This window comes from Dunckerocampus dactyliophorus, chromosome 2 (genome assembly GCF_027744805.1).
Source record: "Dunckerocampus dactyliophorus isolate RoL2022-P2 chromosome 2, RoL_Ddac_1.1, whole genome shotgun sequence".
In the NCBI taxonomy this organism is placed as follows: domain Eukaryota; kingdom Metazoa; phylum Chordata; class Actinopteri; order Syngnathiformes; family Syngnathidae; genus Dunckerocampus; species Dunckerocampus dactyliophorus.
Window position 1 is genome coordinate 50,374,678 of NC_072820.1, and position 15,058 is coordinate 50,389,735.

At 49.4% G+C, this 15,058-nt stretch overlaps 1 protein-coding gene across 3 annotated transcripts in view; it reads left to right on the forward strand.

The window, feature by feature from the left end:
• Positions 1-1,660: 1,660 nt before the first annotated feature.
• skila (SKI-like proto-oncogene a) overlaps positions 1,661-15,058 on the forward strand; it is a 39,312-nt gene continuing 25,914 nt past the window's right edge. Inside the window, exons 1-2 of one of the 3 annotated variants that reach the window (XM_054758711.1) lie at positions 1,661-1,875; positions 4,034-5,284. In XM_054758711.1, coding sequence (XP_054614686.1) covers positions 4,187-5,284 — 1,098 coding nt within the window. In that variant the 5' untranslated portion in view covers positions 1,661-1,875; positions 4,034-4,186. Of the gene's footprint in view, positions 1,876-1,964; positions 2,921-4,026; positions 5,285-15,058 lie in introns of those variants that run through there. The other 2 variants (XM_054758693.1, XM_054758701.1) reach the window with 2 other exon arrangements.

The window sequence follows — 15,058 nt, forward strand, 5'->3', positions numbered from 1 at the left end:
CCGTGCCGCAGCCGGAGTCTACGTCGGATTCCACCTGCACCTACACGTGCCACACATCTTTTTTTTAGTGCTTGTGAAGTGATGACACTCTGGGGGGGGATCCGGATCGGCGTCTGGATCCAAGAATGTTGTAAAAGATTATTTGACATTGCCAGATATATTGTATATATATGTTTTAAGGCATGAACATTTTCTCTGAAAGTTTCAAATTTCGTTTGAATTTTAATGATCAATTTCGTAGATTGGACACAAGTTATCAAGTGACTCAACATATTCACCGCTCTGACCCGTGCTTCCTCCTGTAGCGTTTTCGTATCCTTGTTAAAACACATTGCTCCTCACCAAAGATTTGTTTCACCATTCAGCTTCTTCTTCGTCGTCATCGTCTTCTATTGTTTATTGGCGGTTAGCAAGCAGCTCACACAGGGAGCGAGTTTGCTAGCGGTTAGTGACCACAACAGGAAACAGCACGAAGGAGATTTGATTGGCAATGGTCTACAGCCAATCAGGACGCAGAACACAATGGGCAGGTTCTCTCTTAGCCAATAAGGACTGTTGTGGCTCTACATTTAGCCGCTATTGTCTACCGTGCTCATGCAGGCAGTAAGCACGAGACAGGTAGAGCTGCACTGTCTTCAGCTCTCACATGAGTAAACAGCACCCTCTGCTGGTAGCAGTAGCAAATACAATAACACACACGTTCAACAGAGCACTGATAGATTGCTCTCATACACCTCAAGGACACACAACACAATGCGCGTTCATATGATACTAAAAAAAAAAAAGGTGAAGTGCGATGGAGGGAGGGAACACTGTACCTTCCAAAGCTATGGAGCTACTGTAGATCCAGAAGAAAACCGCCATGATGGGAAAATGCCATTTTTGTGAATAACTACTAAATTAATATTGATGTCATGATGAATCCAATTGCTAATGCTATGTTTTTATGGCTTCAAATTGTTCTCATATGAAATCCATCAGTGGGGAGTTGCATCATCACCTCTTTTTGCCTCTCGCTCGTGCAAAAAAAACCCCTAAAAGGTGGGCTCGGGCGTTGGGGTTTCTAAAAACGTGTAAATACGTCTTTGGTGTTGAACGAGTTGATAACCCACCATGGGGCTAAAGTGGCAGAAATGTGATAAAAACGTCGAGAAACACGATTCAATTCCATCTTCCATCCGGATGAGTGAGAGGTCTGTTAGGATGATTTTGCTTTGTGTTCTGCATGTAAAACTATCATCATTCGCTATAGAAATGTATTTGTGTTCATTTCCATATGGGGGGGGGGGGGGCTGGACGGGTTTAGTTGGATTAACATCATTTCCTAAAAAAAAACAAAAACAAAATTCATTTATATTTAGTTTTAATTAAGAAATAAGATACGTTTTAGATTAATAATTATAAGAATATATAATGTATATAATATGATATATCTAATTATTAATACATTAATTATATATTAACTAGTTAGTTATTTAAAAAAACAAAAATGCCTTCTTCTTTGGTACATTTTGTACATTTCACGAGGGTGAAAGGCGTACAGGACCTCGCGAGGCTTAAATGTGTCCTTTGCTGCCACAAGATTCCGTCCAAGTGTGTCCTGTTAGGAACGCAGAGGAAAGAAGACACACAGGGACAGGTGGACAGACGGAGAGCGAGACAGACAGACAGCAGAGACACCCCCGCACAGTTTCCGTCAGGCGGATGACGTCTCCGCCTCTTAAGCCCCGATGCGGCGTGACGTCACAGGGCTGTAGTGGAGCACTCTAGCGGCATCTTGTTGACGCTCCGCCAGGCAGGCAGCCAGGCTCCAGTACGGAGAAGACCCCCGGCCAGTGAGGAGGAGGAGGACGACGACGACAGTGGACGAGGCAAGTGTTAACCCGGACATCATCGTGGATTTATGCATGTTTATGAGCGCGGTAGACGCTTTGACCCGTTTTGAAAACGCAGTGATTTCTTTGACGACCGGGGACTGGGGGGGGGGCGTCGAAGCTAGCTCCGTGTAGCCGGCCATGTCGCTCTCCAGTCGGGGTAGGATAACCTGCTGTGGTCGGTATACACCTCCGGATGATACACTTGTTTGTTGTTGGCAGGCGAGCCATCTCTTCTTCTTACTTATTATTATGATGATTATTATGATTGTTTTCCATTTCTACCGCGACAACGTGTTCTGAGCTCCTGCTTTATAACACACTTTGCTTGGTTTTTAAGCCCGCATTACGAGTGTACCGGGGGGGGGGTAAGCTAGCCAGCTAATATGCTAACTAGCGACCGATTCGTGCTTGTTTTATTTTGACTTTATCACACGTCTTCTGCGTATTTAACGTTGTGGTTGTACATCCATGTTCATTATACGTCGCGCGCAATTCACGTATTTTTTTTTACATTCGTTTTAACCGTAGCAGTTGCGGCGATGTGACCGGGGCACGCCAGCCTGGTAGTCCGGACCGCGGCGGTTGTGTGTGGGGTGAGTGTGGTGCCTCCTCCTCCCTCCCCCTGACCGAGCAGACTGGGAGTGTAGACAGTGAATGTCATTATCGGCGCTGTCTGCATACCAGTGCAGTTGCGAGGAAGAGGAGGAGGTACAGTTCGCAGACTGGACGAGAGGAGAAGGAGGGGGTGGTTGATGGAGCTTTTATATGCGGCGTCCTTGCAGCAGCAAAACGGACACCAGGACTTGGCGTCAGCCGCCCATTGGTCCAAGTTGTCAAGCTCCAGTGTCGTTCTTGCTTGGGTCGCTCATGTTGACGTGTTGTGGTCACCGTGGGGCTCCTTTTTCCACATGAAAACAGCCCACAAACGCCAACCTCACGCTGCGGAATCAAGGTCGCTGCCTTTTGCGCAGAAGCAGCAGCGGCAGTGCGCCAGTCGTGGAGGAAAAAGCCCCACGAAAATGTAAATGTGAGAAGGCGTGCAGGTATCTACACACAGCCTCGCCGGACGTGCGAAATGTAGGGTGGCCGATGGGGGCTCACGCCAGCAACTTGCCACACATTAAGGATCCAAACAATCAGCACAAAGCAAATGCGGCAATCATGCAAACACTGCAGGAGTGCAAACGGATGCAAAGGAAAAATGTTGCAAATGCAAAACCTGAAAGGCAACAGCATTCGAGAAATATTCCTGGAAGGAAACGGACATTTTGTCAGGCGACCAGGGGAGCCACGCTAACATGAGCTATTGGAAAGTATTATGGCCAAGTGGAAAGACAAAGAAAAATGTAGTTTTCATCGCCCTCGGGTCTTTAAGGACTGATATCCCTCAACTTCCTGCTAGCTTGGCGTCTGTTTTATTCTGTCAACTTGCAGCATTTCCATCCTGCTGTTGTTGTCTTTGGGCTTTGCGTGTGTTTACGCATTTCCGTTCTCATTTCTTATTTTATTTACAACCTTGCAGCGTTTCTATGATTGCAGCGTCTTTAGTTTGAAGTGTTTCCCTCTTGCTTTTGTTTTACCGAGTTTTGGTGTTTGCATCATAAGTGGCGTTTACCTACATGAAAACATCCACAGTCAAGCTGCGAGGGAGGGGGGTCATGTTGGAGGTGAGGTGCTGGTGGGGGTCTTCTGTGAAGGCTTTCATGCGCTTGATGGAGCCAGCATGGGGTAAGCGGCGCCTGGGCTGAGGCACAGTGGCTTTAGTTTGTATTTTTTTTGCAAATGTTTGGGAGCATTGTGGATGGATTTTGGGGGGGGGGGCATTAACACCGTAATGGCCGCTGTCATCCTGGTTGTCCGGTCGACGGGTTTGGCTTGGTGAAATTCTCAATGGAAGACGAACCCCCCCACCCCCCACCCCCCAGACTCGGGTTCAATGACAAGGGGCCGGGGGAGCCTTGTTTGTGTGAACTATGTTAATGACCATTTGGCTTGGTGGTGCATGCAAACAGCCATTGACCCCTTCAGTGCCCCCCCCAATGGAACAGCAGCCGTAAAACATTGAATGCCTTTATGGGCTGTTTCATGCTCTTTGATAAGTTTGTTTATTCGGCTGTCATTCAGCTTTCTAATTTCCTGCGTTTTTCAGCAGGAAGTGGATGGGAAGACAAGAAGAAGAGGCGTGGAGTTCCACCATGCATGCGTCCAAGCAGCAGAGGATCAGCGTGGCTTAAAAAGATCAACAAGACGACCCAGGAGTGTTAGAAGAAGCCAGCCAGCAGACAGGAACAATAACACAGCGTGCAGACATGGCCAGCACCCAGACCAGCTTGAAAAGCTCCTTCAAAGACTTGACCTCATTCAAGGGCGGGGTGAAGCGTCTGTACAGGGAGCGCCCGGAGGACGCGCCCATCAAGAAGCGGGTGATGGCCGAGATCAACCTGAAACGCCGCGGCCTGGATTCCTTCCACAAGACACCCAAGGTGAAGCGGGAGCACGTGGAGGAGCCGCACCACGACGGCGACCTGCAAGCGGCGCCCTCGGCTAAAGCCCTGGACCTGAGCCCGGGGCTCAAACACACGCTGGCCCAGTTCACTCTGAGCAGCCAGAGCTCCCTGGGGGGCCCGGCTGCCTTTTCAGCGCGCACCGGCCACGAGCATTCCCACGCCGGCATGCCCCCCCTGCCCTCACCCCCTGTTCTGGGAGGCGGCCCCCTGCTGGTTCCCTGCGACAGCTCCACCGAGCTCACACACTCGCTCCTCGAGGGCGAGTCCATCTCCTGCTTTGTGGTGGGGGGCGAGAAGCGCCTCTGCCTGCCCCAGGTGCTCAACTCGGTGCTGCGCGACTTCTCGCTGCAGCAGATCAACACCGTGTGCGACGAGCTCTATGTGTACTGCTCGCGCTGCGACGCCGAGCAGCTGCACATCCTTAAGGTGCTCGGCATCCTGCCCTTCAACGCGCCGTCCTGCGGCCTCATCACGCTGACCGACGCACAGCGCCTGTGCAACGCTCTGCTGCGCCCTGGGGCCGCCCTGCCCACCGACCTCAGCGGCAAGCTGTCCACGCAGGGCCTGCTGAAGGAGACAGAGGCCGGCTTCCAGGTGGAGCACCAGTGCCTGGGGAAGTGCCAGGGCCTCTTCGTGCCCCAGTTCTACACCCAGCCCGAGGCACCCTGCATCCAGTGCGTCGAGTGCCACTTGCTCTTTTCACCACAGAAGTTCGTCATGCACTCGCACAAGTTGCCCGATAAGAGGACCTGCCACTGGGGCTTTGACTCGGCCAAGTGGCCCTGCTACCTGCAGCTGGCCAGGAAGTACCAGGGCTCGCCCGAGGAGGCCAAGCTCAAGCAGCTGCTGGACGAGGTGAAAGAGAAGTTCCACTACCAGCTTAAGAGGTCGCTCGACAAAGTAAGTTCACGTCCCAACTGGCTCGTTTGCACGCCATGGCGCGTCAGTCATCATCCTGCTCTGGTAGCCCTTCTCCTTGCGTCACGTGCTGATCTGCCAGACTAGATGACGTCACGCCGGGTGTTTTCTTAAACCAGTGTTGACCTAGCGCGTGTGTTTTATTTGCTAGAGGTCTGGGACAGGTGGGGACAGCTGTCTGACCAGACCAGTTTAGGCCAGCTGGCCACAGCTGAAGGGGAAGTGCATCATTTGTCCCCACGGGTCAGCTGGAGGTCAGTGGGAATGTCACTGAACAAAAGGCCAATCTATATGATAAATATACAGTACACAGTATGCAGTACACAGTACACAGTACACAGTGCTTTTCTTTATCCATTTGTTCCAAAAGGTCCAAAGAAAACCAAAGTAATCTTTTTTATGGGAAATTTCTGTCATAATAATCCAGGCAAGAAAAAATACATTTTCTAAAGCATAATTATAAAATGTATTTTATCAACGATGCAAAACAATTCTAAATGAACATTTAACATGACTTTTACCCTCGCTTGAGGGTAGGGAGGAGGGCAGGGGACGCCGTCTTTGTACTTTGCAATGAGTTCTTTCTTGAAATCAGTCGTGGTTCTCACCTTCTTTTCTCCAAACTGCTGGCACTCGCACATAAGCACTTGCACGGGCAGTGAGTCAGCAACGAGTCGGGTGCTTTTTTTGGGAACTCCATGTCGCGGAAGAACACGAGACGGGGCAAACCGAGTAGTTGGTTTCACGTGATGTTGTACGATAACCCAGGCTGTGTACGAAAATGTTTGCTGACAACCAGGACATTGGAAAAGTGAGGTTTGACTGTACGAAAAGGTTACCAAACTAAATAGCAGTGGTCCCGTCACTTCTATTCTGCAGTTTCCTTGACTTTGTGGATTATTTCCAGTCATTCTGATTATTTTCATTGCGCAAGGCAGCGCTTGTCACGAATTACCGGCAGGAGGAGCTGCTGCTTTCATTAATTGTCTGTATTACACACATGAACGTGCCGTGAGTTTTGACTTTTTGGATTATTTTGAGTCTTTCTGGTTATTTTAATTGTGCAATTACTTACGGGAAGAGCTGCTGCTTTCGTTAAATGTCTTTATCCCATACATGAATGTGCCGTGGGTTTGGACGTTTTGGATTATTTCAAGTCATTCTGATATTTTTATTACGCAAGGCGGCAGCTGTCATGAATTACTGGCGGGAGGAGGTATCGCTTTGATTAATTGTCTTTATTATGCACATTCATGTGTCGTGGGTTTGGACTTTTTGGATTATTTTGAGTCATTCTGATTTCTTTTTCTTGCCCAAAGCGGCGGCTGTCACAAATTTCTGGCGGGAGGAGCATTTGCATTCATTAGATGTCTTTATTCCGCACATGAGCACGTCGTGGGTTTTGACTTGTTGGGTTATTTTGAGTCATTCTGAGTATTTGTATTGTGCAAGGCGACGGCTGCCACGAATTACTAGTGGGAGGAGCTGTACAATCCATTAAATGTCTTTATCACATACATGAACGTGCCGTGGGTTTTGACTTTTTGTATTATTTTAAGTAATTCTGAGTATTTGTATTGTGCAAGGCGACGGCTGCCACGAATTACTGGTGGGGGGAGCATTCGCATTCAATAGATGTCTTTATTCCGCACATGAACACGTCGTGGGTTTTGACTTGTTGGGTTATTTTGAGTCTTGCTGTTTATTTTGAATTTCTCTGTGAAATGTGTGAGTTTTTCTGAAAAACCTGCGAGGGATGATGAGCAGCAGGAGCGCGTGGCTTGTGGCCACGTTGCGCATGTGCATGTGGACGAGCCAAGCGAAAGGATTTAGTCGTACGCGTCCGTGGGGTCAGCATTCCGGGATGGTTCTCGCAGCTCCCGACTGCTTGCCTCCCCACACAGCACGCTCCTTTTTGGTATTGTTTTCAGGGAAAAGATTTGGCGCCAAATCCAAAAGCGCAGCTGCGTCCAATCAATCATTCACCATCACAACACGCATTTGGACTCCAATGAGCCGGGAGATTTAATCCCGATGTAGGACGAGCTTGTGTGCGATGCGGCACGCCAGATAAGGAGCCCCCCCCCCCCCTTCCCCACTCGTCTGGTTTGATTGTGATTAATGGAACCTCTGCTGTCCTTGCCTTCCTATTTGTTTTCCGCCTCTCGACGGGAATGCGCCCGTATGCAAACCGCGAACCACTTCCAGATCAGAGGACGCTATTTTGTTGTTGCTGGCGTGTGTGTGAGACGTTGGTGCCGCTCACCGGGGGCTGCGCCGTGTGACACAATGCCGTCTCACACTTCAGCAGCCTCTCTGGAGCACCACTGTCTCACCACTGTCATGCGCCGGCGTCCCTCCGTGGAAAGTTGGATTGAACACTGAAGCCATCGTCTGTGTTGTCATGCAGGGTGTTCCTCGATATGGGTCAAAATAGGATGTCATCCCTCAAAAAGCGGATGCACTGCTAGTGTGAAAGGTTTTGTTGAGGTGTGTGTGTGTGTGATGAAAGTGCGTGTTTGACTGAACAGGAAGTGAGGCAGACGGACGTGTCTCTCAACCTGAACATCCTCCAGACTCCAGCCGCCTCCGCCGCTCGTGGCCATGGTGACTCATACTTCCCACATCCCAGTGGACGCTAGCAGGAAGCCAGGCAGCTTATAGTAACATACTTTTCAGGAGGGAGGCTTTTTGGGTTTGGCATGTGTTTCTCTGACCCTTTCCCCCTTCGTTTGGCCCGTATGTACACTGTGTCGCTGTACAAGGGGAGCTACTTGGTTTTAAGAAAGTGCAGTAAAAAGAATGGAAGTAGGCTTTATAAACAGCGCGCACGCACCAGCCTGATCCCTGCTGTGTCAATAAATAGCAACCAACGACAGACGTCCACAAAGTTATTTGTCTTGTCACTTTGTGTCGCCCTCATGATGGTGACTTTGTTTTATGGCGCTCACAAAACACCCCATCAACGCAACCAAGGAGGATGGGAGGGACAAAAGCAGATACCACAGGCTAAAAACAAAAATAAAGTTATATATGTACAGTACATGAGTACATATTATTATATATTCCAAAGATTATAGTACTAATAATATCACAGTAAAAATAATATATGGCAGGTTTGTCACACAATTGTTAAAATTGGAACTTTATTCTCAAACACAATTGACTTTGCTAAAATGGTTAAAATAAAGAATGGACTAAATACATACATTTTTATATAGCATATTTACACAGTTAAAATATATATTTCCCAATATGTAATACTAGCAACAATGATGATAATAATAGGAATACTAATACGTAAGGAGGAATTTAGCAGAATTGTTGTCATCCAGCCACCTTGGAGGCTTTTCCTTTTTAAGGTCATGCCACAGCATCTCAATAGGATTCAGGTCAGGACTTGGACTAGGCCACTCCAAAGTCTTCATCCATTCAGAGGTGGACTTGCTGGTGTGTTTTGGATCAATGTCCTGCTGCACAACCCAAGTTGCTTTCAGCTTGAGGTCACCAACAGATGGCCGGACGTTCTCCTTCAGCACAATTCATGCTTCCATTCATCACAGCAAGTCTTCCAGGTCCTGAAGACCATCACACTACCACCACCAGATTTTACTGTTGATGTGATGGTCTTTTTCTGAAATGTAGCGTTACTTTTACACCTGATGTAACGGGACACACGCCTTTATTACCTTTAACATTCCAGAATTCCCCTCCCCCCCAAAAAAACCCAAATAATTGGCCGTTTTCATTGTGAGGTCCAAGAAAGAAAACCTGATTTTGAATGTAGCTTTTTATTTTTTCCACTTTTGATTAAAACTACAGTGGAAGTGTTTATGACTTTTTGTCCTTGGTGGATTTGTGACGCAAGAAAAGACACGGCGACCTGCTAGTTGTTCTGCAGCCGTCCCAACATGTTTTTCTGCTCCTTGTTTGGCCGGGCCTCGTTTTGGAGGCTGGCTGAGAGTCAGAAGTGTCAGACAGAGAGAACAGCCCCCCTCTGTCTGGCCCGCCTGACAGAGTGGCTGCGGCACAGACGGCAGACAGCTGCATCTCTCTGTTTGCTATTTGGAAGGCAGTGACTTCATTACTGCGCACTGACGCAGCTGCACTGGCTGGCTCGTCTCCTGGTCTGTCTCCTTCCCTAATTGGATTCTCCTCGTCGTGCTAATCAGTTGCCGCTCTCGTCCATCTATGCTGCATTTTGACTCGCTCATCATCTAACCCAGACATTTCAGTTGTCAGCCTCAAACCAGTCAATACCCCCCCAGGCCCCAATCAGCCCACAGGAAGAAAATAAGCAGGCGAATGAGCCGATACGTTGATGGTTACATAAGCAATTGGACCGCTGCTGTGGCTCTGCAAGGCCGACGAGAGGAAAAGCCTCTGGCCATCGATTGGGTCTCCGACCTTGATGGATGTGGCGAGTCGCCGGGCGACACGGACGCATGAATAGAAGAGGAAGTGGGCCGGGGAGGAAACGGAGGGGTGGAAAAAAAGAAGAGCCTCAGTCGTGTTTGTGTGTGTGTGTGTGTGTGTGTTGCCACTGTTCCCATTGCGTAACTTTCCATGTTGAGACTTGTGCAACAAATCACGTTAACCTCAGCGCCACCTCCTGCTTTGCGCTCCCCAGACAGCCTGCCAGACATGAGCGGGTTGCAAGTGTGGTCAAAACACACCGAGGGGCGAGGACGGCGCTGGAGCCCCCGGCTCGTCTTTCCTCGGTTGAAAATTAACCTCCCCGAGAACGGAGCTGAACCACCACTCAGCCAGCCTGGAACAGCCCCCTCGGCTGACCAATCACACGCTGGCTAGCTGTGTACATACTTTTTTTTTGCATTTTCCCAAAGAACAATTATCCATTTATGCAGCACACACAGCAGCTTCTTTTATCACACACAATCTGCATGATGTCTGGTGTGGACGAGCCCGCCACGCCCCGCCCGTGCACAACAAGCCCGGCCTGTGTTTGCCCGCTCTTGTAAAGGCCTGGATGGGGGCCCCTGAGAGGTAGAAAGGGGGGACTGAGCCAGGGGGCCCTCTGGTATGTCACCATCAGGTCAGCACCGTGCAGCCCACTGGAGGAGCGCCAGTTACCTTTAGTTAGTTTGTGCCCGGATTAGTTTTGCACCAGCTCACAATGAGAGCAGGAAGCACAACAATCATTCATCCATTCATTGGCGCGCCATATTTCAAGACCATCCTCGCCTTTAGCCTCCGCTTCCTCGGCTCGGTCGAAGGGGAAGACGAAAATGTTGGGATTCTGTCCAGTGAAAGCGGAACCTCCGCCGCAGCCCCACAGACGACACAAAGTGGCGAAGCACCTCCCAGCCGAGACGTCCTGTGGGCTTTAAAATAGTCTCTGTGCGTGTTCACCATGCCGCCAGGCTCAGAAAGATGTGTCATTTCATTGGCGCAGGCTTGAAACAACACCGACAAAGACGGCATCCGGAGCCCTCGCCTGGGTTTGTCTTGGACTGAAGTGGAATAATGAGGCGTCTCGGTATTAATTAATCGATTTGTTGACAAGAACATTAACCGTCCGCTGTCTGGTCTCCCTGGGAGACGGAAGAGCAGGTTGTGTTTCATCAGGAACGAAAGCGTTTGCATTTGAAAGACTCCGCGTGCGTGTGTGTGTGCGGGGACTTCCCCCCCGGGCGACAGGGCTGATTAATAAAGATAGAAATGCGGAGACCAGAGACTTTTCCATAGGCGCACGCATACTGTATGTCCACACAGCATATAGGAACTTCATATTTTCTCCCACAACCCCCCCACCTCATCTCCCAGACGGGGAGGCGAGCAGAAGAAATCAGAGTCGTCCACAAGACATGAAGCTTCGCCACCACACCGATCAATTATGCATGTCGCAAACGGCGGAGAATCAAGGGAGAGCGTTCCGCCTGTGCCATTATACTGTATGAGGAGTCCCCATCACTCCGCTTATTCCCGTCATTTATTTGCATGTTTCCTAATAGCCTGTTGTCTGATAATAGCGAAGATGGCTAATCGGGGGGAAAAGAGCCGCCCTAGCAGGTTTTGACCTTGAAGGAAAGCTTTGATGGGCACTTGGCCTCTTGTGCGGCTTCACATTTGCTCCACTCCCTTCCCTCCTCCACCGCCTGTAAATCCTTATCTCGGCCACGACTGTAAAGTTAGTGAAGGCGAAACAAGCCACTTCTTTCAGCCGCTGCCTGGAATGCTTGATGTGTTTACGCCGGCGCTACTTCCACCTGCGGTGAACACCGCTCATGGGACTCATCTGTCTCCCTGATGTTTCTCCGGGAGCACGCACACGCACACATGCAAACATAAGTCTTCTTGCTTCATTTCCCTTCGGGGGTCCGCCACTAGCTCATCTACATCCTGTAAATAGAGCCATCTTTCCCTCTGGAGCCGCCGCCACCGCCTGGCTCCCCTCTTTTACATCCTAAGAAGCACACCATCCCGTAGGTTGTTGACCTCCACATGGCTTATATGGACCAACAGTAAACTTTCATGCGCTGTGTTACTGTGTTCACCATGCGTGTCTTTAAGGTTTGCATGTCTTGTGTGCTGGAAGGACTTTACCGTCCTTGCATGCAAGCATTTAAGTCAAGTCCCACTGTGGCTGGGTGGTAAATAACGATGTATTAAGGGTGTCGCAAGGTTAAAACGTGACAAGATTTCTCGTTGCGTGTCTGTTTTTCCGCGTGTCCCGCCTCCAGACAGGCAGGAAGAGGGTTCACTCTTTCATGCATTGGTATAGCACCTAGACGCTTCATAGAACAACGGAGAACAGAGTGAGACCTCTTGTCAGTCATACAATCACATTGTCTCTATGGGGGAAGGTGGCGCAAGCATACTAATAGGAACAATGCAAGGTAACGTTGTAGAATTGGAGGGGCGGACGCCACAGCCCCCGTGTGAACCCATCAACATGAACGGGCCAGTATGCCCAAATTGTTCGAAATTGTAGCAACATAAAAGGCAACACAACCTTGTACATAGCCACCCGACCCAGTTTTCCGTCTCATCTGGGACAAAAACTGCACCCTGAGATGCAGAGCCTTCGTCCCCACAGTCGACACTCACGTTTGCCGGCTCTCTTGTTTCATTCCACTATAGAACCAAAGCACACAGACATATGCAGCCGGTGTGAAACAGAGAGACGGCGAAAACAAACAGGCATATACGCACATGTCAATTTATCGAGGTGGGAAAAATGATCGACTTTGTTTTTTTTTTTTAATCATTCCATTAATGGATTTATCGATTATCATGACAGGCCTATGTGTGTGGGAGTGAAAGTTTTGATGGTTTTTGGTGCTGAAAATCTGTTCTGGATAATTTATTGCAGATTTAATCCAAAATGACGCAGCATCGAACTTCTCCCCACGTACCCTGCTGTAGCCGGTGATGTCACCCCTTTTTAAATATGGCTCCCTTTGAAGCGATTCCTGTGACAAGCGCACTTAGTTGTTTCACACATTCCATTCATCATCGCCGCCCAAATAATTTGGCTGAATCACATCCTTGTAGGAGTGGCTTTGTCATCCTTGCAAAGGACGACGAGGCCGTGATAAGATCCCTCCCATTAGGAAGACGACAAACACTAATAATCCAAAGAAGCACAAAGATAAGGAGCCGCTGACACACTCCACAGTCCACATCCTATCCAGACTAATCATTGACAGACCGCCCGCTACTGTACACTTCTTCTCCCGAGCGCTGCGTGAGTCACAGCTCCACCACGCTCTGTCTCGCACTCATCATCACGACGGAGCCCGGGACAAAGATTCATCATCATCCCGGTCTCTTTCTGTTGGCCCAGGTGTGTTGGCTCCACTGCTTTGACTCCAACGTAACGACATTCACCAAATGAGTCACCGCAGACGCTGACTGCTGCTTTTAAATATTTAAAGTCGCAGCCCTGCGGCCGCATTGAGAAGTCCTTTCCTTGATGGTTTATCGTCTGCCAGTTGAAACATGCAAACAAGGTTCAAATAAGTGTTCAGGTGCAGTTTGGGTCACGGCAGTGTCAACAGAAAGGTGGAAAAAAAAGCGTCACAAACTTCACAAACATTTCCATCATACCATAAATGCTCCAATTATTGCTTGCATTATTAGACAACATCTTGATGATTCCCAAGACCTTTGGGAAAATACTCTGTGGTCTGACGAGACAAATGTTGGAAAAAGGAAAAAGAACATAGCAAGAGTAAAATCTGGTGGTGGTAGTGTGATGGTCTGGGGCTGCTTAAGACTTGCTGTGATGAATAGAAGCATGAATTGTGCTGAAGGAGAACGTCCGGCCATCTGTTGGTGACCTCAAGCTGAAAGCAACTTGGGTTCTGCAGCAGGACAATGATCCAAAACACACCAGCAAGTCCAACTCTGAATGGATGAAGACTTCGGAGTGGTCTAGTCCAAGTCCTGACCTGAATCCTATTGAGATGCTGTGGCATGACCTTAAAAAGGAATTCAGGAAGAGGAGAAACACTTTTTCACACAGAGACTGGGAAGTCTGGGCTTCCCGACTGGGACTGCTACCCCTGCGTCCCAAATGCGGATAAGTGGAAGAAAATGGATGGATGGATGATGAATGGATGACTTTATGCACCCAATACTTGCTGCTTTGTGCACCATATTGAGTGACTTTGTTTGAGTTGTGCAGTGGCGAGCAAACAGAATGTGTGCGAAGGATACGAGTAGAGATGAGCAGGAAAGGAGGCGGGGCTGCCTTATGGTGTCCTCGAACAAATGCAGACCCTCAATTTGGACTCGTGCATTGATTGTCTCTGACGGTGGGCATTGCCCTGCGGGTCCAAATAAGGATTGCTGGGCCTAGATGGACATCTGTGCCATCTTGCGTGATGTTAAAACGTGCACACAGCACGCTGATGCTGTTTTCTGTTTTTTTAAGAATTGGTTTTGCTTCAGACAGAAAAAGAGGGTCCTTATCGCTGACGGATTTGCAGCAGTGGAGTTAGTGCATGTCAATGTGTGACAGAAAGACAGGCCTGCCTGAGGGCGGGGGGATGCCGGAGGGGGTGTCGGTGGTGTACAGCAAAGCCTGGCCGTGCAGAGGCGAGCGAGCGTGGAGGCTTCAAACAAGGCCTGCATGTAATATGGATGAGAGTGGTGCTCCCTGCAGAACGCTCCACTTGGACTCGGAGCGCCACTACGTTGAATCCCCCCCCTCTACCCCTTTAGGCGCTTTTGGCCAGGTATTTCTCTTTAGCATCACTCCACTTCCATCTTCCTCCTGCTGTCAAGTTAGGCGAGCACTGGCATTCACTGTGGCCCTCCCCATTGCCGGCTCCCACGTAAACAAGCAGCAGATGGACATACGAAGACACCCTTGCATGATGATGTGAAAACCTCCTACGTTTGAAGATGGACAATGTCAGTAATTTATTGCACGTACACACGGGGGACCACCGGCCAGTGGCTCCATTTTGTGTGTCCACACCCCCAGCCTCTCCTCCGCCTGTCGTGAAAGCAGAGCACTGCTGCTTTCAGTCTGCTTAGCAACGCTCGTCTCCAGGCACCGTCTCCTCTTTACCTCCGTGGAGGACCGCAGTCGAAATCCTGCCAACACAAGTCTTGCTGTTCTATTTGCGCTTGCCGTTCAACAGTGTCCTCTGGCAGCCAGGCTGTACAGACGCTTCTCAGCCGGATTGGCCCAGATGAAGCTCCTACGACGAGCACAGTCATGCACAGACAAGACAAGGGCCCACTGGCCTCCTTCTCAGCCAACGTGTCCTCCTGGGGGCG